Consider the following 25,331-nt stretch of genomic DNA (forward strand, 5'->3'; position numbering starts at 1 on the left):
GCTGTAATTCAATCCCGGGTTTATATTAATGCGGCTTTTCTAATATGCTCTCGTTTCTATAGTAACAGCTTACACAGGGACTTGGATGTCAGATGTTTCACATAATCAGATTAGTATGAGGACTATTACTACAAAGTAGTAATAATGATAATAATACTACTAATATAGTTATCACTATCGTAGTCTTTAGGACAGAATCACTTGGACTCCTGTTTCTTGGCAAAATGTATAGCTAGTTTTTGGGGTTTTTTTGCAAAGAGAAAATATTGCTTTTGACAGACTGACTGTTTTTAATGTAAGTTATAACTAGTGCTGCCTTTTACTAGCATGTGTTCCACAACATTTAATATAGGGGAAAAAAAAACGATGCTGTTCTTTAATTAATACGTTATTGCTGAAAAAGTGAAAGTATATGAATATTTCGGAGGTGCATTTTTAATGAATGGCTGGCAAATAGTTTTTTTTAAAGCAGAATTTTTTAATTCCCTGCATTTATTTTCTATGTGTTGTGTGTGCTCACAGCTGTAATCCACCATGTGTCCCTTATCTGGGCATGTACCTGACAGACCTGGCGTTTATTGAGGAAGGAACCCCAAACTTTACTGAAGAGGGATTGGTCAACTTCTCAAAGATGAGAATGGTAAACCAAAGCAGGGCTTTTTCTCAGTGTTATCATGCTGAACCTTTTAAGCACTTGTGGGTTGTCAAGTTTGTACACTGGGTTTCAGGCTTTTCTTGGTTCCATAAATATTTGTACTGTTTACCAACAGATATCTCATATTATTCGTGAGATCAGACAATTCCAGCAAACTCCTTACAGAATCGAGCACCAGCCAAAGGTGAGTTAATTCATGACTAGATGTCATATCCTTCTTCATATCTACTTTGTATGTATTGCTTAGATTTCAGTTGACTCTTAAAGAATGCTGACATAAACCATAGTAGAAATTATACAATAATAAATGAAATGTAGGTTGCACTTAAGGTGCTTTGAGGCTGTTGTACAATTGGGTTTTATTTCTAATTCTTGTTCTCATTAGGTCACTCAGTACCTAATGGATAAAACTCTGATCATGGATGAAGATACACTCTATGACTTGTCTCTTAAGATCGAACCCAGGCTTCCTGCTTGACCTACAGACTTGCCCTGAGACCTCCAACTATCAAACATGCTTCACTTTGCCTGCTTTACTGAGGCCATAATGTATGCCGTGGTAAAAAAGCGTTACCCGTGTGGGAGAACAAGGAGTAAACGAAGAGCAGAAAGTCCTAGTTTGAAGTTTGCAGAAGATAAATAAGACATGAGCTACGTCCACTGCCACTGTGTTGCAAGTCAAGGACTGTTCAGGTGAAAGCAGCGAACATGGGGTGAAGAGAATGGAGAAGAAATGTAGCATGTAAAGCAGCAGAACTCTGTCCTGGAGTAGAGTGGTTCAATACTGTTCTCTCAAAGCTCCTGCTGTTAGCTTTGTGCGTGTTTAAGACTGTGGGTTCTGTCTATTGCCCTCGTCTCTCCAATTCTGATGTCTCCAAACCACATAGCAAACAAGGACATGCTACTGGTACTTCCACTTGTTTGTCATTTTGCCAGACTTTGTACATTCATATCTGTTTTGCCACAGGAGAGTCGCAGCGAACCAAAACACTAGATTGTTATATAACGGCTGATTTTGTCAGGGGAAGGAAGTGGAATGTACAGTAGCTCATGATTAGTACAGAGTCAAGCAAGTCACAGATTAGATTTTAAAAAGATGGTAAATCATGAATTAATTTATCCTTAGTTTTTGATCCTGTTGAATGAAATCATGATAATTTAGTAGAATGTTATATAAAATAAATGATATATTAATAATTATACATACATAATATACATCAAATATAGGTGCCTTCTTGACACAGTTCCCTAAATGGTAATATTTTCAGAATATTGATTTTATAAAAAGGGAAGAAAAAAATAATTCTACTATAGCAACTTGATATCAAACACTGATCTCGTTTTAGAATTTATTTTTATCGTTGTTCAATTCGGATCACAGAGTTTTATTAAAATAGAGCTACAGAAAACAAATAGCCATTTTAGATGCTATGACTAGAACCCAGTCGGCTGTATTAGGTATCTGTTGGGGGACACAATGTATTGCTCCTCTTCTACCTATAACCTCTGCACACAATTATAGGACCACAGCTGAGCAAATATCATTGGGCTGGTGGGCCTTTTGTAGTTCTCAAACACTTGATGATAATATCTAATATTGGTAAATAATATCAAGTAATAATAATAATAATAATAATAATATCATGCCAGAAAGGTACAGGGGGTTGAGATATTGTGTTTGGCAAAACTACAAAATCCAACTGTACAGTCAGTGAACCTGATTAAATGACCATTGAGTGCATGAAGATGGTCCAGAAATTATGTATGTTTTCCTCTCAGAAAAAGAAGATATACAGTGATGTCTTTGGAAAGTGGATCAGATTGTAGCATTTCAATAAGCACAGAAATAATGCTTAGGCCATTTTGCACTCTGGTAGATTGTTTAAGCTGATTCCATGATAAATGCCAATCTAAAGATTGCTGATTCTGAAATGTTTTTATTTCTTAATGCGGGCTGGTCTTTGTTAACGGCACCAATTTGGAGTAGCTGCTTGATTTCATACACAACGTTACACTGAAATGGTTGTCAGTCTTTTAATTGTTTTGCATGCAACAGATAATGTTTGCATGCTTGAAGACTAAATGAAAGATGTTCTGTGTTAATGTTCTCACAGTTGTATAGTCTTTGTTCAAACCTCAAAAGAACAATAGATTACATTTCCAGTGGACTGCACTTTTTTCACCCTTTATGCTCATGAAAGCTGGAAATTTCATATGCATATGCTGACAGAGAGCTGTCGATCTGGCCATAAAACATATTATCAACCACTGTGCTATATGAAGACAATTTTATTTTTGTGGGACAAACTTTTATTTCGATTAATTTGTCTTGTTGTATGTGTCTGTGTTTGGCTGGGGTGTAGACGAACGAGGCAGGTTAGCATAGTGTATGGATTGCACTTTTAGTAATGTAGCGTTGCTTACCCGAGTGTGTTATAGTAATATTTATTTGGACATATTTATTTGACCTTTTTTTGTATATAATACGTATGTCGCACATGGGATTATGTTTTGATTGTGGTTTTTATCATTGACATTATGTAATACTTTGATTTTGCAATGATTTCCTAATCACTTCTAGTGTGCTGTTCTACTTTGCAAAACCAAGACAAAAGAAATGTAGCATATCAGATTGGATTTCTGTCATTTATCTTGCTTTTTTTTAACAGATGTATGTAATATGCCTCTTGGCATTGCATTGCTGTTGTGCGCTGCATGTTGATGCATGTCTAAGCTGGACATGTGTATATATATAGCTTTAGCGCTACAGTTCCAGGCTTTTATTTGAAATAAAAGCTCATGCTCATTGGGAATCCAATTTGTGTAGTTTGTCATTGATTATGGTGATGTACTGCCATCTGGTGGTTGAAACCAGCATAGCCGTGTCTTGCAATAACAGTCACCTTGTATTTCAATCTATATTATATAAACTCTACTGTACTGTACTGTACTGTTCCTAAACACAAATAATTTATCAGGAAACGAGCAAAAAGTAAACAAATACTTACACATGTGTTATCTTTTAAGGTTTTGGGTTACTCTCCAATAGCAGGGTCACAGGTTCAATCCCCAGTATCGCCAAGCTGCCAATCTTGGGCCCTTGAACAAAGCCCCTAACCCTCTGTGCTCTAGGGGGGCTGTATCATGGCTGACCCTGCACTCTGGCCCCATCTTCCTAACATCACTTAGATATGTGAAGAAAGAATTTCACTGTGCTGTAATGTATATGTGACAAGTATAAAACACCTTCAACCTTTTTATACCTTCATCTTTTCTATTTGATTGTGTTAAATGTTTAAGCCTTGTGTGTGTATTACAGGCAGTTTTTTACAAATCATTGTTGTTTTATATAATCAATTTATTTAATTAATGTTTTATTTAACTGTTAATTTATTTAATGTAATTTTTTATTTTTAACAGTTGATGAGCAGCTGAAAAATGATGTGAATCCAGACATGTTGAATTTTACATCAGATTTCTTAACAATTATTAGGATTCAGGTGCACAAGCTTTAGGTGAAATGTGATTAGACAATTCATTGAAGTTTCCTGTGGTACATTATACTAAAAAACAATGCAGCACCTACTCCAGTATTTCGGACTGTACTACAACATAAAACTACATTTGAAATATAATCATTGAAATTCAAACATCATTATATATATTTTGGAATTATGTCCGAATCTATTTAACATCACATACTTGAAAACATCCAAAAATCATTCAATGTTGACTATTAAGAATATCATTGTTTTGTGTCCCACACAATTCATTTAACCCTGTTACCCAAACCTATTTACTTTTATATAATATTTAAAATATTCCACACATCATGTGTTTAACAGTAAAGTTCTATCACAATTTCCTGAAGCCATTCCATTGGACCATTCTTCTTTTAATTACGTATTCATTTGAAATGATACTGTGATATTGAGTGAGGAAGTGGCCACATTGGAAGGTATGTAAGCCTGCAGTTGTAGAGTCAAAAGAAAAAAAAATTATATAATCGTTTTAAGTGCATCATTATTCCCCAGTGTCATTAACATATATGATAAAATTTTTTCCGGCTTCTACCATTAGGGGTCGCCACAGCGGATCATCCGCATGTTAGATTTGGCACGTTTTTACGCTGGATGCCCTTCCTAAAGCAACCCTCCCATTTATCCGGTCTTGGGACCGGCACTAAGGCTTGTGCAACCCTAACGGCTGGGGTTGGTTCTCTGACCGGGATCGAACCCTGGCCGCAGCGGCGAGAGCGCCGCATCCTTACCACTAGACCACCAGGGAACCCATTAACATATATGATAGTTCAGTAAATATTTTGATGGCTGATGTTTTAATTTTATGCTAAACATTTACAGTACTCTGTACATGTTTCAGCAACCAGTTTAAATGAATTAAAGCATTCCAGTTGGATTTACTGAACAAAAGTGTTATTAGGTAAACATTTTGGGTGTACAAGGAGCAGTGACATGTAACTTAAGTAGCTGGTAAATCAGGGTTGTCATTAGCACGCCACTGAGATTAAACGTTAGTGCTGTTAACAGGACAGTGTGTTCTGATCTAATGTCAGACATGTGGAAAGTTCTGGCGGCTCTGACGCTCTTTAAGCTTTCCTTTTTTTTGTGCCCTGATATGATCTCAATGACCGCTATCAACCTTCTATACAGGCTATGCTAGTTTTTAATGTAGGCCATATTTCACTGACAGGCTGACCTTTTTCCTCTCACACTAACTCTCACTCATTTGCTCTTTCTCCTACTCATTTCAGTACAAAACTTGGGGGACATAGATTCTATTTGATAGATGTATAAAAGCTTCTGGTTCAAGACATGCACCAAGTTCCTTTAGCTTGGATCTTGTCTGGAACTAGATGCTTTTACATGGCTATCAACTATCTTCTATGTTCCCAAATTTCCAATGTTCCTCATAAACATTTTAGCAAACATGAATGCAGCAAAACAGACAATTTAATTAAATTAGCTCTATGACTAAATATAACACTTTTGTGTATTGTTTTGTGTAATTGAGATATTAGACTGTGCTGTATTGGGAACAAAAAATTGGGATCCTAGATTTAAAATAATTTGAACAAAAGTCAGCAAAATGACTGCCAAAGATCAATCATCCATTCATTGATGTGGTTTATCAAATGGTTATTTCTGCAAAATAGGGAATGAGGTGGAGAATACACTCAGGATGAGCTACCAGTCCATCTCAGTGCTCCATACACAGAAACACTGACACACATTAATGACTACAGCCAGTATAATGTAGCCCATTCAGCATTCCACCCACCACCAAAGATCAAGACCAGAAAACTTAATATGATCAACAGGATGTAAAGATCAACAGAAACAAAAAAAAGGTATTTCTTCTCTGGAGAGTGATATAAAATTTATTAGGTTTTATGGCAACAATTTTCATAAATTGCTGAAAAGTGCTATACATGTACATCCCTCTGTAAGTCAGGTGACCAGTTGTGGTGTAATTAAAGAAGACGCCCTGTCATCACTGGTGTCCTGTATTGATCTCAGTTCCCTCAGCCATATCACCAGTAAGTCTAATCAGTAAATCTGGAGTAAATGATATATTTTGTCCTTCATCTTAAAGCATGTGGACAAACAGTACAAACAGAATAGAATATGTACCTGTCGTTACAGAGTGATGATTGTGAGACCTGTCCGAGCAAAAAAACCAGCAGTGATGGGTAAAGTATAGGGAAGTGGCAACTCAGGGAATTTAGGGAAGAGGATAGCTCAGTGGTTAAGATGTAGGTTAAGATTTCAAATCCTACCACCGATGACTGCCAAAGATCAATAATCCATTCATTGATGTGGTTAATCAAATGGTTATTTCTGCAAAATGGGGAATGAGGTGGAGCATACACCCAGGATGAGCTACCAGTCCATCTCAGTGCTCCATACACAGAAACACTGACACACATTTATGACTACAGCCAGTATAATGTAGCCCATTCAGCATTCCACCCACCACCAAAGATCAAGACTGTTACCAATCTCAACAGGATGTTGATCATATTATGATCACTGCTATGATCACTGCTAAGCTGCCACTGCTGGGCCCTTGAGCAAGGTCCTTAGTTCTCAACTCATAAGTTGTATAGGTAAGTGAGAAATGGTATAAATGTAAAAATGATGGCCGTTTTCAAAGCATCAATATATGTGTCCATCAATATATGTAAACATAAACCTGATCACCTAGTGAGAAAAAAATAGTTATTATTTTGCATCTAAGACCTTATTAATTTGAACATTAATCTGTTTTATATTAACATCTGCTAAGACTTTTAGTCCAGGAAGACCTGCTCAAGAATATTTCCATGTAACAGACTGTAGTGGATTCAGCAGCATGATGTACGTGAGCGAGAGGGAGAGACAGAGCAGCTTTTGGGAGGGTGGAAAATTACCTGGTGGAGAGCATTGTGTGTGTGTGTGTGTGTGAGTGTGTGTGTGTGTGTGTGTGTGCATGACTGTGTGTATCCAGTATGTGTGGAAAATCCATGAGGTTTTGACCGAGCTGAGAAGCAAAGGCTCAAGGGCAAAATGTCCTGACAGTAGGGAGGTCCGTTGGCCCTCACATGCTGTCAGTAGAAATAGGATTGGCTGTTGGGATGAGCTCTTATTGCCTGAGTGGCCCAGTGTTAGCTCACTAGCTGCCTGCTGGAGCTCCTTGCTGGACTGTGTGTGTGTGTGTGTTAGGACCTTTCACCTTCTTTCTAAAGGTGAGTACAAGAAATCAAACAGTGGGCAACTGGACAGTCACAATTTCAGTGTATATATTTTTTATTGTACTATGATTTATTGTTAAGTGTTATTGGAACTTATGAGATGGCAGAATAGAGGATTATGGCCACAGTCATATTTGTTTTTCTAAGTGCATTCATATTAATATATATATATATATATATATATATATATATATATATATATATATATATATATATATATATATATATATATTTTTTTTTTATAATAAAGGATTTCACAGCTGATTACTTTGTGTAAAATAAATATGTTGATTCTTAAGAACCGATTGTGCTTTAACAATTCTTTGAATAATTATGCATTTTATTCTCCCTAAGGGGGTTTCTACATAGTAAAATTGAAGGCTTTCTGCAAACAGACCCTTGATACCAAACATAAGTATTTTTTTAAAACCCAGAAAGTCCAATTTTCTCTGAGCTGAGAGAAATCCAATCCTTTCACCAACCTGCTTCAGTTTTAGACATCTCAATGCTGTTGGTTAATGTTGCAGGTCATGCTCACTCCAGGGCCTCTCTCGCTCCCTCTCATGTCTGTTTGTAAGCCTTCTGACCGATCTTGAATGTCACTGTAGATCATGTGGTCAGTTGAATTATAGCCAGCAGGGACTTGGCAGTAATTCCTAATCTACACCTGTTGCTATAATACTGTGCACCCTGCTCAGCTCTAGTGTAGGGCAGAGCTTGTCTTTGACCAGAATTAATTATTTCTAAAACAGTTTTATAATAATGCCATGATGATGTTCTTATTTGTAGATATGCCTCTAGGTATGCCTGTCGTGTCATCATTATTTTAGATCTTAAATTACAATTGATGTCAGTTTAATGTCTAAATATATCATGACTTTCATGAATAGTCTGTTAGAATGTCTTATGCCAAGCTAAATAGTACAAGACACACACGCTTATTACAAAGATGGCCCTGTGAAATATTTAATGGCTTACGTTATCATAGTTCAGGACCCATCAAAGAATTTCATAACCCTATAAAATGATTTATATGCAGTTTTAAAAAGAAAACGCTGCACATCATATACAGCATTTTATTGTGCAGGAATTCTTCCCTGCCTAGCTTTTTAAAAAGCCATTTCATGTAAGTATTTTCTCTTTGCCAATTCAAATCTCAAAATATTTAAGTCTAATCCGGTTCAGAAACACTAAACCTGTGTAGAAATACTAGAAAAACAAAGATTTTGAGTTTTTTTGCATCAAAAACCCATTTAAGGGCCCAGCTTTTTGCTATCCATTCATGAACTTTAGAACACATACAGTAAGATCCAAGTTAACATTATCTATAGTTCAACTTGTATTTTGAGTTATTTTGATAATGATGGATTGTGATTTAAAGCACCTTACATTTTGCCTATGCCGTGTGGTTCATGTTAAGAAATATATATATAAAACATGAAATTATTATTCAATTATATTATATTAATATAAAACTATATGTTTGTATTAAAAAAAAAGCATTTCTTAGCAGTCAGGTGTTTCACAAAGATCCTCTGCCACAGCTTGTGCTGACCTTTCCGGAGGTTTGTGGATCTGGTTGGACACCTCTCTTAAACATTTCGATCCAATTACTCCCAGAGCAGCTCCGTTGGGTTAAGGTTGGTTGACTTGGCTGCCTATTTCATTACAGACAGCACGATCACCTTCCTCTCCAAAAATCTCTTGCACAGCTTTAAAAAAAAAAAAAAAGACAATATGTCTTGGAATTGTTGGCAGGCAGTGTATATTACAGTTGCCATTCCAATTACCTAGCTACAATTTCTTTTTTTTTATATAGAAAAGTTCAACCTAGCACCCTAAGGTTAAGTTAAACTCTCTAATACAGAGTTTCCTGATTAAGAACATTAAAGGGAAGCTTTAGGAAGCTTAAACCATGTCAGTAGGTAAAGAAATCTGAGGACTTACATTGTCTTTGTTTAGGAAATGTTTAAATATATATGAACGGTTTTAATAATATTAAAAGGTCTTACTAGTACAAGTATTTCTCTATACTTCCCCAAGATTTGAGTTGACAAGACATCTGGGAAGTAAGAATGGCCAGCCCCTTCACTAGAATGCTGTCCAGCCGTACCACAGCTATGCTTATGGCTAGCGTGGGTGCTGGAACCCTGGCATCTGGCTATCTGATGAATGACTCTGGTGTTTCTGCTGCTGAGAGGAAGAAGCTTTATCCACCCAGGTGAGAGTTAATAACTGTGTCCTTACATAGCCTTTCATTCCAAGATTAAACTAGATTCATTGGTGAATCCTAAAGCATATATCTACTGTTTGAAATGGTCAACTTATATCTTCATATTCTGAAGACTCAATTGGATCATGATCATGAGTGTTATAGGTCACTTCCACAGAAAGAAAGTCACACTGCTCCACTGTTTCTGCCAACATTTACATGCTGGGAATAATATTTGAGGAGTCCTAAACCTACATGTACTGTTTGCTCTACACATGTGCTATACTGGATGATAGGATCACTGTTTCCTTTAAGATCTCTGTCATTACATGTATGTAAGAAACATTTGAATTTCATTATTACATTCTGTATCTATATTGTGTAGCGCTGATTACCCGGATCTGCGCAAGCACAACAACTGCATGGCATCTGCTCTGAGCCCTGCCATCTATTCTCGACTGAGGGACAAGCTCACTCCAAATAACTGGACGCTGGACCAGTGCATTCAGACTGGGGTGGACAACCCTGGGCACCCCTTCATCAAAACTGTAGGCATGGTGGCAGGTGATGAGGAGAGCTATGAGGTATGTTAGCTGTAGTATATACCACAAGATTGGCAATTCAGCATGATTCTAGTTGGTTATCGAGAAAAGGCTAGGCTAGTAGATGAACTTTTCTTTATAATGATTAGCCAATCATTTGGCTTTTTGACCTGTATTAATAAATAATGTTGTAATCTTCAGATTTTTGCTGACCTCTTTGACCCAGTCATCAAGGCCAGGCACAATGGATATGACCCCAAGACCATGCTACACCCAACAGATCTTGATAGTTCAAAGGTAAATAGGCTTTTTCCGTTTAGAGGCTAAAAAAAAAATTTCCAAACTGAATCCTGACTATAATAGACTATGTCTGGCACAGATCACCTCTGGGGTGTTTGATGACAAGTATGTGCTGTCATCCCGCGTGCGTACTGGCCGCAGTATCCGTGGCCTCAGTCTGCCTCCAGCCTGCACACGCTCTGAACGACGTGAGGTGGAGAGAGTGACAGTCCAGGCTTTGTCTGGACTAAAAGGAGACCTTGCAGGCAAATATTATAGTCTGACGGAGATGTCTGAAAAGGACCAGCAGCAACTTATCGACGTAAGCCATTACAAGTCATTAATATCTGTTGACCATAGCATATCCACAGACATTAACTGTTTACATTAATATGACCAGCAAGCAATAATAAAATGAAACAAATCCAAAGCCAGACATTTTTCAAAATATGAATGTCCTTTATCAAGTTTCCCATACTCCTTAACGCAAACATTGTTGTCACATTCTGGTTCATCTCAGGAGCACTTTCTTTTTGATAAGCCAGTGTCTCCTCTACTCACCTCAGCTGGTATGGCCAGAGACTGGCCTGATTCTCGAGGCATTTGGTAAGGTATCAGAATAGGTATTAGTTGTTAATGTGTAGCAGTAGTCTGTAGTAAACATATTTGTAGCTTGAGATTGTAATATGATTATCACGTGGGACCAGTTCTGTTTGAACTGGTTGTTGGATATTAATTAGGAATATAAAAACAATGGTGTGTAAGCTATGAAAATTAATCAAGAATTTAGTGGTGGGATTTGACCAGGCACAAAGATGCGTCACTGTTACCAATCTAAAGTTGACTATATTTGTGTAACACTATGTCCCAATGTGCTGTATTCCTTTCCACCAGAGCGATTTGCCAATGATTCCATGTTTTTATTCCAAATAAAATTACATCTTTTTTTACACTTTCTTAGTTACATTTGGTGTAAAACAAGTTTGTTTCTGTTATGTTGTAGTGGCTATATATGACAAACTGACAAACACCATGCAACTCAAAGTGTTTGTCTGAGCTGTTGTCACCCTTCTGACCAATCAGAACTCTGTGATTTTTGTGACCCTGTCCATTTTTTTTGCCACCTCTCCCTCACCTTAGTTCCTAATTGGTTTGTTCATCCCAGGATCACTTCCTATTTGACAAGCCTGTTTCACCTTTGCTGACTTGTGCAGGGATGGCTCGTGACTGGCCTGATGCCAGGGGAATCTGGTATGGTGCATGAGACTTGCGCCATCAGACTGCATGCTTGTGTGTGTTATAATCTAGAAATGTACAGATACATTATTAGTATTTGTAGGTACAGACCTGAAACACTGGATCGGGATTGAATAGGATTTGACGTACAGTAATTTGAGAGATTTCTTTAAAATGCATGTGATGTTAACATGTAGCATCGAGCATGAAAGTGGAAATCCAACCTAAAGACCTCTGTTTGTACACCTACATTGTTTTGCAAACTTGGCAACAAAAGCTTGAATATAGTTGTCTTGGTTACTGAGTTTCTGATCAGTTTTGGGTATCGGTCAATACTCACAGCACCGGTATCAGTATCATACCGAAAGTGGAAAAATGTAATTGGTGCACATTTACATTTATGGCATTTGGCAGACACCCTTATTATACAACTGATCGGGTTTTTGGTTAAGGGCCTTGCTCAGGGGCCCAGGAATAGTAGCTTGTTGTGGCTGGGATTTGAACTCATGAACTTTTGGATCCAACGTCCAATGACTTAACCGCCTAGCTTTAAGATACCACCTAGTGCATATCTATCCAATTACTGTGTTGTGGTCTTGACAGATAACTCAGTATGCATTTTTTAATTTGTTTATCTAACACTCAAGTATGGCATATGGCTTGCTAATAAGACATACTTTTCACATACATTACAATCTGATGAAATCTAGACCTGCTACTTGAAATTCTATATCTGATGGATATGTTATCTCCAAGGCACAACAATGAAAAAACATTCTTAATCTGGATCAATGAAGAGGACCACACCCGCGTCATCTCAATGGAAAAGGGCGGCAACATGAAAAGAGTCTTTGATAGATTCTGTCGAGGACTGAAAGAGGTATAACTGAGCACAAGGCGATCGTGTTATTTTTGTTAGCCAGACTGATATATGATTTCGTCTTGGACATTTTTTTTCATAGGTTGAGAGACTGATTCAGGAGAGAGGCTGGGAATTCATGTGGAATAAGCACCTGGGCTACATCCTGACTTGCCCCTCCAACTTGGGAACTGGGCTAAGAGCTGGAGTCCATGTGCGCCTGCCTCTCCTTGGCAAGGTACTGCAAGCTGAATCATGTGTGAATAGTTTGATTATGAAATTGAGTGATTCTATATGTTCAGCAGGGTACTGTGAGCTGAATCATGTGAATTCAGTCTACAATCCTCCTCAGACTTGCGCTGTGAAATAAATGCATTCATGACTCTTCTGTTTATAGAATTGAATGGTTCTGAAATCATCTGAGAATCATGCATAAATTATTTCGCTATGGAATCAAATGATTCTGCAACCCTCCTCATAATGATTGTGCAAGATAAATCATGTACGAATTATCTGACTATAGTTTTGGTTGTGATACTTTAAAAAATGTAATTCAGTCCATGTCTTTGCCACCCTAGGACCCCCGCTTCTCCAAGATCCTGGATAACCTTAGGCTACAGAAGCGTGGCACAGGTGGAGTGGACACTGCTGCTGTCGGTGATGTCTTTGATGTATCTAACCTTGACCGTCTGGGCAAGTCTGAGGTAAATATCCTACCAAGGAGTCTGACACCCTGAAAAGATTGTTCAGTGGAAATGGTAAATTCTCAGACTGGAAGGCAGACTAAGTCTATTATACTGGAAAGCAGGGGATAACCAGTGGGCACACACAGATAGACCTACTGTGACACAGTCATGCCAATACTGACATATTTGTGACAGCTTTACCAAGATATTTCCATTCCAGGTTATACCAGGATCAATTGAAATATATCCTGTCCAAAAGTTCTTTATCCCATGATTCCTTGTAGAATGAATCCTTATAGTTAATCTGTGTGTCGAAAATCATCATATAACCACTGCTGTGTTTTTCAAGGCAAATGTACATATAAGAGGTGCTCATCTAATGCTCAAAGCTTTCCTTCATTTCAGGTCGAGCTTGTTCAGTGCGTGATTGATGGGGTCAACTATCTGATTGAATGTGAGAAGAAACTGGAGAAAGGCCAAGACATCAAAATCCCACCACCTATTGTTCAGTTCAGGAAATGAGCATCTTCCATCTGAGTATGTCCAGTTGGGAGCTAGGCTGATGAGAAACCCACAGGCCGTGCCCTCTGCAATCTTCGCTACTACTGCAGGTCTTACTGGAAATCTCGTTCCAATAAATCCTCCTAATAAAACAGCTCTGTGGGTTTGGTGGATTTTGTCTAGAGCCTTCTAACAGTAATGCAATGGGTAAAATGCTTTCAATGTGTAGTTGCCAAGACTACAGGTTAAACACGTCTCTGACACTGATATATATATATTTAATATATAATAGCACAGAATGCACATGGAAAAAAAAACTTTATTATAGTAGACAGATTTTGGCGATTGGCGAGAGATTTATGGCGATTATTACAACTTTAAAAGAGTTAAAAGAGTTAAAAGAAAACTATTTTTACATGTAAACTCTTTCCTTTTGCCCTGCATACACAAAACCGGGATCAAATTCTTCTATACAGCACTTGCATAAGCTCATTACATTCTGGCTAGACAGGTAAATAGGATTGAAGAAGTCTCTACCTCACTGCAAACACCTCTTCTTCTTTAGAAAGAGTATGCGATGGCTGTTAGTATCAAATAGTCAAATAATTGATGCTAATAAGTTACCTTATTGGTGGTTTAAAAGGTTTTGTCTGAGATCAAATGTGCAGTACACTGTACTGTATACACAGGGGCAATAGATTCTTTCCTTGCTATTTAATTCATCTGTATTCGATTACCCTATTTCCTATCATTTACACTGCACGTTGTATCTAATACTGTGTGTTAATGAACAGTTATACCGGTCCACACACCATGACCTAGCCTGTCTTGTCTAATCAGCACAAAGCTAAGACTTGCTACTGGGCTGATTTCCTTTTCTGCAAGTGGATTAATGACGTGTGCCTCATAATACCATTACAACCCATAGTGGAGGGCGCACACGGGGCACGGGGTGGAGAAAGAGTAGTATGTGTGTCCAAGCAGAAATCATCTCGCAGTGAACTATGACCAGCCGCCCTTCTCTGATGCAATGCTAATCACAAATCAGTGCATTGCGGTGACTTCTCGACTAAATGATAACGACACTGTGTGCCATTTAGAGTGACTTTTAGTACATAGCCCAGAGACTTGACGTGAATCCAGGTCTAATTATAAAAGGCTAGTGTGTAGCGCTGTGGGGGAATGAATGAGGAAGCATGCTGTTTTAACAATGGTAAAAAAAATGTGTACTCTGTGTGTACATACATACAGTATATATATATATATATATATATATATATATATATATATATATATATATATATATATATATATACACACACACACACACGAAACACATAGCACATGATGTGTTTCAAACATATACTACATTCCACAAAGACTATCAGTGCATGCGTTTAATCTTTCAGTTTCTAAAAACAAAAAATATATATATTATATTTAATTATAAGATATTTCCTTATAAATGTATGCATATGGTTATTGGATGCTTCACATTATTTTTTCCTCATTTATTCCTCATTATCATACCCCACTGTATAAATACTTCAGTACATTTTTACATTTAGGCCGATATGTATTTTGCATGTGGTTTTTATTTCCACATGTGATTCCTTACATGCTTAATAAGTATATTTTCCTTCAATGTTTGATTTTTGCACTATTTGGTTTCCCTCCTTTTATATGATGTTTTCACAATACACTGTATAGTTTCCATGGGTTTACTTTCAGCGCACATATATTCTCGGGTCCTCCAAATGCACTTACATATGTTTCATATTTCACATGTGAAATGTATGTGGTTTTTTATCAAATAAAATGTTTTTTACCAAATATCATTAAAAAACCCACAAAACGTCAAAAACAAAATGTTAAAAATCGACTGCTAGTTTTCATGGTCATTTTTATTTATCAGGCGTGTGATGCTGACTGACAGGAAACCAGCAGGTGGCAGTAAGCAAACATGAGAAAAACACTCATTCTCGCTACACTTGCTAAAGACAAACACGCTGTCAAGTATGTTCAGTCTTAACACGCCTAACAGGCGGCTTTATTGCCTAGATTTGATGTAGATTTTTCATATTAGCTCACTGTGAAGAAGAAAAAAAACATCATCAAATCATAAAGAAGCACTTAGCTTGTAAATTAAATGACTTAACAAAACAGATACCAATTATTTTTCTTTAAGGGTTTTATTTCAGGGTTTTCTTTCTGTGTGTTATTTTATATGTTTCATTGCAGGTGCAATTAAATGTAATGCATTTGTGCAGGATAATTGGGTATCAAAAACACTAGGGGATTACCAGATTATGATAGACAACCCACTCAGGTCGCAGACAGGGCCATCCTGCTGGTCACGGATGTGTGCACTGTTTGGATAGACATGAGATGGCACGCTTGTGACTGTGACCTTCATGGTGGCTTGCTCCCCTCTCCGGCACTGATTTCTGATTTACCGCCGAGCTGTCGCTCCTGTCAGGGCCTGTGGGGTGCTTTCCATGCTCTGACAGTGGAAATCAAGGGCAAGTATAGGTGGCGAAGCAGGAAGGCTACAGCAAAGGGCATGGAGACATGTTTCAAAAGCAGTGGCAGCTTCATAGGTTTGAAAATAACTATTCTTTTTAGGATTGTGAAGGCTTGTGATGCCGTGCGGCTCTTCGTCGGTATCACCCGGCTCGTGACAAAGACAGGGTTTTACACACAGCAACGTAACAATGCAAAGTTGCTGCTGTAGAACCGTTGTTGCTTTAATTGTAGCATGAGTGGAAAGGACATTTTAGTATACTGCAATGATCTGACTCTTGATTCAACTCATAATAGCATTGGTAATTAGGCGATACACTGAATTATGTCTTAGAGCCAGGGCAGATTCTATACGCCTGACTAACCACAACAGCACCATAAAGCTTTCATTTTTAACTCGAACCCAATGTATCACTCAACAGCCCCTATCTACTGACATCTTGCAATCATCTGATTATCATATGATGTTTACCATAAATTTGGAACAGTGTAGAAAATAAGAAATGTGCCTCTGTTGGGAGCAGGCAAGCACAGGAGGTTGAGGGAGTCTGGGCCTCTCAGAGCAGATGCTGAGGCTGATGATGATCGATGTGTACGCGAAGCTTGTTCAGGGACCGGGGGAGCTTTTCACACACTCTGCCCATTCTGTTGTTTCAATGAGATCTCATCCACTAATTCTCTGAGACAATTAACTTTATATGGAAAGTGAAACACCATACAGAACCTAGCCATGTTTTATCTGCCTGTGGGTTTTTTTTTACCCCCCTATTGTATTTAGATAAGGACTAAAGATTTTGAATACAAATATTTACCAATATATTCTGAATATACCTACAGGTGATATATTAAAGGAGAAAAAACAACACAAAGAATATCAGTAAGGTAGAGAGCCATCATAGGTCACAAGCCACAACAGCTTCAGTATGCTTGTAGTCAATTCTACAAGTCTCTAGAACCAAACAAGAGGCCTGAAAACATGAGTCTTCCAAAAGATATTGCATCAGTTGGTGTTTTTGGTGATAGTGCATCCCTTTTAAATCTCTCATATGTGTTAATTTATGTTGTGATCTGGAGACTGTGATAACTAGAAAATATAATTTACATAATTTTTATCCATATCAAACCATTTAATGGACCTTGCGAGGCCTGTGGATGGGGGTGGGGTCATCCTGTTCATCCTTGGCACTCCCATCAAGATAGAAATGTTTCATCATAGGATAAAGGTGATCAGTCAGAATATCTTTGTATTGATTTTCTATGACCCTTTATTCTAAGGGAAGAAGAGAACTCAGACCATGCCAAAAAAATGCTTCCTATTGTATAATGGAGCCACCAGATTTTTAATTTGTCATGAACCTTTATGTTGTGTCACTATACATTATGTATTATATGCATTATATGCAAAAGACATATTCTTTCCTGTGGAATACTTTTGTTTTATTCAATTTTGTGAAGATGTTTTACTAAACTCTACATAAGCTATATGCAGTTTTGCCATTCTATTAATTGTGTGAATATTTACACAGTTAAATATGTCACGTTTAATTGAACATTACTTGTCTTTAGAGCTTTGCTCATATATACTTTGTGAAAATATAATGAAGTGTTCATTATGTTTCATGCTCAATATATATTTTTTCCACAAATTGTTATTACTACACTTGACCTGCCGGACACATTGATTTGTTGATTTGTCAGTGATTGACAAGTCTCTTCTGACTGCCTGACACTTTTTGTAAGTGCATTTACACACAAGCTGACCATTTATTGTGTCAGCGGTTGGTCAAAGCAGATATTTGTGGCCTGTAAAGCATCCCCAATGGCAACTGCTTCGAAGAACACAAAGGATGCAGGAGCAAAACATGTCTCTGATTACTCGCTAATTGGTTCCAATCCTACTGCATCCCATGTGGACAAAAGGCATCTCTGTCGGTTGTCAATCACTAGATCTCAGGGTTCGCAGATTTTCCTATATCACCCTCTGCGTGATGGGAGAGTTTGTGTATGTTTGCTGAGAGAGAGAGAGAGAGAGAGAGAGAGAGAGAGAGAGAGAGAGATCCACTTATGAACTAATATGTATGAACAGTTTTGAAAACACATATAGCAATATATCCTAGTGCATATATATATATATATATATACTGTATATATATACTGTGTATATACATACAATACTGGGGTGCTTATTAGCAAAAGAAATATTGTCCAGATATTACTCATAGCACTTGTCAAATGCATGCTATTTTCTGACAGAAAATATGATAAGCAAGGACATGCTTGAATCCTAATGGTCCAGGATTAGAAACCTTCAAACTGCAAGTCAGAGTAAGTAACTGATATTTCTGATATGATTCGTGCTGCTGATGTTTGATACCAAAGATAAGAGCAGTCTGTTGAAATCTAATCTGTTAATCTTCCCACATGTTTTCACTTAAATGACATATTGTTTGCTATAACACATCCATATGCTTGTCTATGCAAAGACGGACCATTCTTAGGGTTGACGTTACTGAAAATGATTTTATTCACCCATTTACAATAAATCGATATAAACCTGCCCAGGTGTGTTGCATTTGGTAGGATTAACGTTTAAGAAAAAACACATTTCAGTAATAAGCACATACAGTAAGTCAAAACATATCACAAACAGACCAGCAGGTAACAAGAATTAGTTTTATCTACACAAGTATCCTATTCAAGATCATTTCGAGTTAAATTTCCTTTGCTCTTTCTTGCCAATACATGCAGCTGAATCGGATTATTTGAGAATTTGCTCATTATACATCTTATTCGTTGTCTGTACAAAATTAAAATAGAAAATAAACCAATAAATTAAAAAAAAAATCGACACGTGACCCATGCTTTAAACCAATCCGTGCATGCAGTACACGTGTGTCTTGAACATACGTGGAAAAAAAAACAACAAAAAACATTAAGTATTTCGCGACAGTGAAGAAAAAGCCAACTGTTCTTTGATAAATGATCAACAACAAGCATGATATTATTATAAACCAACAAATAAATAAATAAATAGATAAATAAATCATTGTCAATAAATACAAAATCGTATAATTGTTAAGGACGTTAAAAGAGGGAGGGGGTGGGTGGAAAAACAAGTTAAATAAATCGTTTCCTACACGTGATTTAAAAGTGTGTCAAACGTGGACGCTATTACTACTGCGCATGTGCGTCAAATATCGTCCGGGTGTTGTTGAGATTCCGCTTTTTTTCCCCTTTTAAGGCTGCCAATTTGTAATTTCACAGTTACGAGCTCGGATCCTGAGTGGCTCTTGACCGTCCGTGAAAATACTTTTTTTTAGGACGAAAACGACGTGTTGATTAGGTGAAGCTCATGGAGACGGTGTGCTCGAGCGCTTTGCGGCGCAGGGAGGCGATGCTGCTGCCTCTCCACACGTCACTGTCCGGGGAGCTGCACAGCTGAGGCGAGCCGCTCGCACTGGTCGGGCCGGAAAGCGAGGCTGGCACCATACCGGGGAACGCGGGCTGGTACAGGTGTGACTGCAGGCCCGAGCCGTTCGACGACAGACCATTGGAAAGGCCCATGGAGTTGTGCGGCGGCCCGCCTCCCAGGCTGCACTGCGACAGCGACTGCGCCATGGACGGCTGGCGACCTAGCGATGGAGGCAGCTGCAGCTGAGAAACCCCGGCCATGCCCGCCGCGGCCCACCGCCCGTCGTTGGCGTGGAACGAGCACAAGCCGTCCCCCATTGCAGCCGGAAACTGCGGCAAACTGTGCGTGGGCAGCAGCGTGCCAGGAGCGCGGAACACGTTCGTCGTCTTCTTGCGCTTCTTCCACTTGGCCCGACGGTTCTGAAACCATACCTGAGCAGGAAAACAAACACAATGAGCTCGAATATAGCGGGATTCTTACACAGCAACAAAATCAAGCAGTTTTAACACAGTAGTTTCTAACACTTCCATATTATATCTATTACAGACCAACTGTTATAGTAATTCAACACTCTTAGAACATGAAGTATGATTTTTCCGGTGAAGAACGACCACGAAAAAAAAATCTAGATCATTTTCTCTGTCAAAAGGATTACCAGCAGAACCCTTTAGGATCCTTAATTATCAAATGAACCGTTGAAGAACCCTTGAGGGGTTGTAGTCAGGATTAATCCAACTCTGAGCTTTCTTTCTGCATGATCTTAGTCGCAGGGAATTATATATATATATATATATATATATATATATATATATATATATATATATATATATATAAAAATCTGGTGCATCCTATTCGAAGTCAAACATATTTTATTGCAAAAAATATTTTGCCATCGATCACCTTGATTTATTAAAACTACTGAAATGCACAAATGCTTGCACGAAAGGCCTACAATTGATTAGTTTATTAACTGTTTTTTTTTTCATGATCAAACCAAGTCGTGTTTATTTCTATATCCCACTCCAGCCAAGCAACACCTCGATATCATTTTGTCCAAATGTCTTTTGTGTTTTTAAACATAACAGAAACCCTGACAAATAATTAATTAGGGGTCAAGTCGATCTCGGAGCATAGGTTTATCACTGACAGAACCAAATGCTATTTTTTTATGCCATTATAAACTGGAGAATAATATTTTGCAGGTTGACTGGAATGAAGACGTTGTGCCTGATAGAGCAATTCCAGAGACAAATGGTTGGTTGGTCAAGGTGCTTTATCACCTGAGCTGAAAATACCTTCAGAAAATAGACTTGCAATTTTCGTGCGTCTGTGTTTTCTGCTTCTCTCTTCAGTGAAAACAGAACGAAAGAGTGAGCGGTTTGCTTTGACTAATGATCATTATTGCTTTCAGTGTAATTAATCGCAAGTAACATCATTTGGCGACTAATTAGCATCGTTCTGACTTTTCTTCAAGCGGCCCAAGTCGTTATTGACTAATCTAATATTTGTTTTGATGCGGTTAACTGTGAGTCTTATATATAAATATATGTTTTTAAATTACAAAATAAATAAAAAAATATTGCCGAACAATGTTAGGTGTTAGGACTTATTCAACTGAGAAGTCACAGTGCAGGGTTCCTGAACGCTGAGAAATGACGCAGTAAACATTGTATATATATAAATAATCCAAATTAAATAGAAAATATAAATACATTTGGCTTGTTTCTTTTAACATTTTAGGGGGAAAATTAAATACAAATCGAAAGTTACAAATTTGAACGCCTAAAGTGCTGAATTCTTACAAATAATATAATAATATAAAACGATGAAAAACCAAGACAAAAAAAAAAAAACATACCACGACCGCATTTTCTGTTTACAGCAATAAATATTATGTTCTTATAGATTTAAACTGCACAAATGTGGAATTCTTTATATAATAATCTCACTTAGGTTTACGTCACTATTTGCGTTAATCCTGTAAAATAATTATTATATTATGTTGCTTTTATATTATTGAGATATATATATATATATATATATATATATATATATATATATATATATATATATATAAAATCTCAATAGCATAACAAAAGCAATATAATATATTATAATTTGTGTGTGTGTGTATATGTATGTGTATATATGTGTATATATATATATATATATATATATATATATATATATATATATATATATATATATATATATATATATATATATATATATATATATATATATATATATATATATAAACGCTGTTTATTGTTTTAGCAAAGTTTAGACAAACACTATAATTCATCCATTTTGAATTTACTGTTTGTTTCGATGTTTACAATATAAAAAATACAAATAATTATTATTTTATTATTAATAATAATAATAATAATAATTATTATTATTATTATTATTATGCGCTATTATTTTCCAATTTTTAACTCACCTGCACGCGGGACTCTGTTAATCCGATTCTTAGCGCCAGTTCCTCTCTCATGAAGATATCTGGGTAGTGGGTTTTTGCGAAGCTTCTTTCCAGCTCGTTAAGCTGCGCCGGTGTGAATCGGGTCCGGTGTCGTTTCTGTTTCTGCTGACTCTGCTGTCCACCCGACTGACCCGAACCTTGTTGCTGTTGCTGTTTGTCTTGCTCCTTGGCGCCGACCTGCTGCATACCGCCGGGGTTTGATCCACCATTGCTTATATCTTCCCCGGGGAGCAGCGTGGCGCCTTCGACCGCGTCCGGTCCCGAGCTCAGATCGCCCGGGTGTCCGCTGTCTGCTCCGAGTCTGCACTTTAAAGCCTCCCTGTGTCCCAGCAGCTCAGCCGCAGCATCCTTCATCCCTGCAAAAATCATCGGCCAAAATGAAGTTTTTTCCATGGCATGCACAGACAGACACGGGAAACATTCCGACTTTTCTATAAAAGAGTCATAAATAAACAAGTGCATGACCAGTATTGAAAAAACAAAACAAAAAATAAAGTTGAAATTGCATCACATAAAATCCTCAGCATGCTCTATCAATATTTAGACAAGGTTGATGAAAAAAAGGTTAGACGTAATTAATTCACAAGATAATGAAAGATCGAGTGCAAAAATTGGATTAAACATTAAGGCTAAATCCGATCATAATTGTATAAATGGAAAGTTCCTCCATAGCTTACAGTGGAGCTGGAGACCGGAGTTGGATGTCGGTAACTCACCGAGGCGAGTGTCCAAGAGGTCGGCGTGAGAGAGCATGGCGCACCGGTGCCGAAACTACTAACCCTAAAAACTTTTAACTCCTTTAAACAGCATAGAGTGGCCAAATGAAGAAAAATTCTCGGCGCGTTTGTAAAAAAAAAGGTGGCTCCGAGCATTATAATGTTCTTTACACAGACAGGGAGGCGCTTAATAGGCGGATGAGCGCGCGAGCTTCCTCGTATGAGAGCCAATCAGAATTGTAGGCTGGGGGGGGGAGAAAAAAAAAATGTCGCCTCTGCGAGCGCACGCGCCCAAACCGGCAGCATCCATAAACCGGCAGCGTCTGCAATTACTGTCTCCTTAATATCAGCCCCTGATTTATAACACCGGCCCCCTTATTGTAGGCTATAAACGAGCTCATAATCATGGCGCACAAACAGTTTATAATAAATCTGCTTTTTATTAGAAAAGAAAAAAGAGAGAGAAAAAAAAAAACACATGCCAAATGTGCAAACGGTGAAAAAAAATCAATGAAAGACTCCAATCTGAGAAAAACAGACGTGTGATGATGAAGTTACACCGACAGAGAGAAGGAACCTCAACCTATTTTTGGGAACAAATCAGGAATAGTGCAGAAAAAAAACAACAGTATTTCAGTGGTGGTTTTAGGTTTTGTAGCTTTATTGCCGCGTGCATGCATGTGTGTGTGTGTGTGTGTGTGTGTGTGTGTGTAAGCAGCTTTATTTGAGGAGAATCCATCCATCACGTGCGATTAATTCTGCGAGGCAGCTAACCACACATCCAAAGTACATTTCCAACTAGTCATTTTCAAGGCCATTAAGCACTTGAGGCATTTAGCGCCAAATTCGATATTTACTGTGAGATTAGTAGGTTATTAGGCTACGAATTGCTATAATGCACTTCTGTTTAAATACAGTGCACATACACTGTTTTGTTTTGGGTGTAAAAACCTACATGCGGTTGTTTTGGGGGTCTAATGCACGGAAAGTCGACCGTTTCGTGTCAACATGTAAACTGGAGGCGATGCAGGATTTTTGGTTTTATTAAAAAAAAAATTTTTTTAACTAAATTAATACGTTTTTATACAGAAGACCAGAGCTCATATGAAGGGTTTGTATTGCTGCAGTGCAAGCAACATTTTAATGTGAGCTTCATATTAAATAAGGCCTTCTTTTAAATGGATTCACACAGCAATTATTATTATTATTATTATTATTATTATTATTATTATTATTATTATTATTATTATTATTATTATTATAGAGAATTGCATAACTCAGTTTGGGGTTTCTCCATGGCGTTAACGAGGAGATGGTAGGATATTAGCCGGTGTGTACATCATGTCCACCCCTGCAGGAGCTCGAGCTTCTGAACGTCAGGGCTGAACCGCGGCTCTGTGCGCGCGCGCGGGCAGTACGCTCTAAGCTCCGGTTCCGGTGGATTCAACAACGAGCAGCCATGTGGTGTCGAGCAGGGATCCGTTTACAGCGTGTAGCCTGCAGGAGACGCGATCTATAGGTTAGTTTTTCCTTCTCTTTACATCCGACTGATTCTTTTTCTCTCTCTCTCTCACGCCTGTAACGTGCACTCGTTCACATGCTTTTCTTCATGAGTTATACATGAATAAAAAAAGAAAAAAGAACAAAGGAATTTAATTATAATAAATTATTGTAGAAAATAAAATAATAACTGTATGATTATTTAAAAATAAAATACAGGCAATTTTGAAAGCATGTTTGCAATAATAGTGTGGAATAGGTTACACGAGTGGTGAAAATTAATCGACAAAATAATAATAATAATAATAATAATAATAATAATAATAATAATAATAATAATAATAATAATTATAATACTATAATGATAATAATAATAATAATAATAAAAATTATAATAACGATAATACTATAATAATAATAATAAAAATAATAATAATAATAATAATAATAATAAAAATAATAAAAATGATAATAATGATAATATAATAATAATAATAATAATAATAATAATAATAATAATAATAATAATTATAATAATAATATTAATAATAATAATAATAATAATAATCATTGTTTGTTATTTTGTATTAATTATAAACAACTAAAACGAGAAAAATTAAGCACATTAAAGAAAACGTGTATATAGTGTCTAATGATATCAAATGAAAGTATAATAACAATGTAAAAGTCCCTTCTTTCTTTCTTTCCTTCTTTCTTTCTTTCTTTCTTTCTTTCTTTCTTTCTTTCTTTCTTTCTTTCTTTCTTTCTTTCTATGTATGTATTTATATGTATACTAACAAGATGATTGTATTATTATTATTATTAGTAGTAGTAGTAGTAGTATAGTAGTAGTAGTAGTATAGTATTATAGTAGTAGTAGTATAGTAGTAGTAGTAGTTGTTGTTATGTGGTTATTTTATTTTTTGATTTCGATGTCGTGCTGGTCTGGCTGTGGTTTGGACAATAGTTGTCAC

At 37.1% G+C, this 25,331-nt stretch overlaps 3 protein-coding genes across 10 annotated transcripts in view; 2 read left to right on the top strand and 1 right to left on the bottom strand.

Moving 5' to 3' along the window:
* rasgrf2b (Ras protein-specific guanine nucleotide-releasing factor 2b) overlaps nucleotides 1–3,487 on the top strand; it is a 59,398-nt gene extending 55,911 nt beyond the window's left edge. For all 4 annotated transcript variants that reach the window (XM_046842056.1, XM_046842058.1, XM_046842059.1 and 1 more), the window contains 3 exons: nucleotides 523–640; nucleotides 771–839; nucleotides 1,041–3,487. In XM_046842056.1, coding sequence (XP_046698012.1) covers nucleotides 523–640; nucleotides 771–839; nucleotides 1,041–1,133 — 280 coding nt within the window. In that variant the 3' untranslated portion in view covers nucleotides 1,134–3,487. The remainder of the gene's footprint in view (nucleotides 1–522; nucleotides 641–770; nucleotides 840–1,040) is intronic.
* Nucleotides 3,488–7,200: 3,713 nt separating this feature from the next.
* On the top strand, nucleotides 7,201–13,875 carry ckmt2b (creatine kinase, mitochondrial 2b (sarcomeric)). Of its 3 annotated transcripts, XM_046842187.1 has the most exons (11): nucleotides 7,202–7,400; nucleotides 8,951–9,046; nucleotides 9,450–9,627; nucleotides 10,004–10,202; nucleotides 10,362–10,457; nucleotides 10,540–10,761; nucleotides 11,605–11,690; nucleotides 12,432–12,555; nucleotides 12,638–12,772; nucleotides 13,113–13,238; nucleotides 13,626–13,875. In XM_046842187.1, the coding sequence occupies exons 3-11, from the start codon at nucleotides 9,482–9,484 to the stop codon at nucleotides 13,740–13,742; spliced, it is 1,251 nt and encodes a 416-aa protein (XP_046698143.1). In that variant the 5' UTR covers nucleotides 7,202–7,400; nucleotides 8,951–9,046; nucleotides 9,450–9,481; the 3' UTR covers nucleotides 13,743–13,875. The 3 variants fall into 3 exon arrangements, with proteins under 3 accessions (XP_046698142.1, XP_046698143.1, XP_046698141.1); XM_046842186.1 differs by lacking the exons at nucleotides 8,951–9,046; nucleotides 11,605–11,690 and adding an exon at nucleotides 10,960–11,045 and having other exon boundaries at nucleotides 7,201–7,400; XM_046842185.1 differs by lacking the exon at nucleotides 8,951–9,046 and having other exon boundaries at nucleotides 7,204–7,400.
* Nucleotides 13,876–18,744: 4,869 nt separating this feature from the next.
* Nucleotides 18,745–23,002, bottom strand: otpb (orthopedia homeobox b). Of its 3 annotated transcripts, none has more exons than XM_046841248.1 (3): nucleotides 22,858–23,002; nucleotides 22,103–22,497; nucleotides 18,745–20,087 (listed from the first exon to the last, which is right to left on the bottom strand). In XM_046841248.1, the coding sequence occupies exons 1-3, from the start codon at nucleotides 22,892–22,894 to the stop codon at nucleotides 19,584–19,586; spliced, it is 936 nt and encodes a 311-aa protein (XP_046697204.1). In that variant the 5' UTR covers nucleotides 22,895–23,002; the 3' UTR covers nucleotides 18,745–19,583. The 3 variants fall into 3 exon arrangements, with proteins under 3 accessions (XP_046697204.1, XP_046697203.1, XP_046697202.1); XM_046841247.1 differs by having other exon boundaries at nucleotides 22,819–23,002; XM_046841246.1 differs by lacking the exon at nucleotides 22,858–23,002 and having other exon boundaries at nucleotides 22,103–22,621.
* Nucleotides 23,003–25,331: the final 2,329 nt, after the last annotated feature.

Source organism: Silurus meridionalis, chromosome 27 (genome assembly GCF_014805685.1).
Source record: "Silurus meridionalis isolate SWU-2019-XX chromosome 27, ASM1480568v1, whole genome shotgun sequence".
Lineage (NCBI taxonomy): Eukaryota > Metazoa > Chordata > Actinopteri > Siluriformes > Siluridae > Silurus > Silurus meridionalis.

What these genes read in the sequence shown, in the direction of transcription:
- ckmt2b (XM_046842186.1), top strand. Translation starts at nt 9,482, where the DNA reads ATGGCCAGCCCCTTCACTAGAATGCTGTCCAGCCGTACCACAGCTATG. An exon ending in CCTGATTCTCGAGGCATTTG is followed by an intron (nt 11,046 to 12,431) that starts GTAAGGTATCAG and finishes GTTATCTCCAAG; the next exon opens with GCACAACAATGAAAAAACAT. An exon ending in ACCGTCTGGGCAAGTCTGAG is followed by an intron (nt 13,239 to 13,625) that starts GTAAATATCCTA and finishes CCTTCATTTCAG; the next exon opens with GTCGAGCTTGTTCAGTGCGT.
- otpb (XM_046841246.1), bottom strand. Translation starts at nt 22,603, where the DNA reads ATGCACTTGTTTATTTATGACTCTTTTATAGAAAAGTCGGAATGTTTC. An exon ending in TAACAGAGTCCCGCGTGCAG is followed by an intron (nt 20,088 to 22,102) that starts GTGAGTTAAAAA and finishes TTTCCTGCTCAG; the next exon opens with GTATGGTTTCAGAACCGTCG.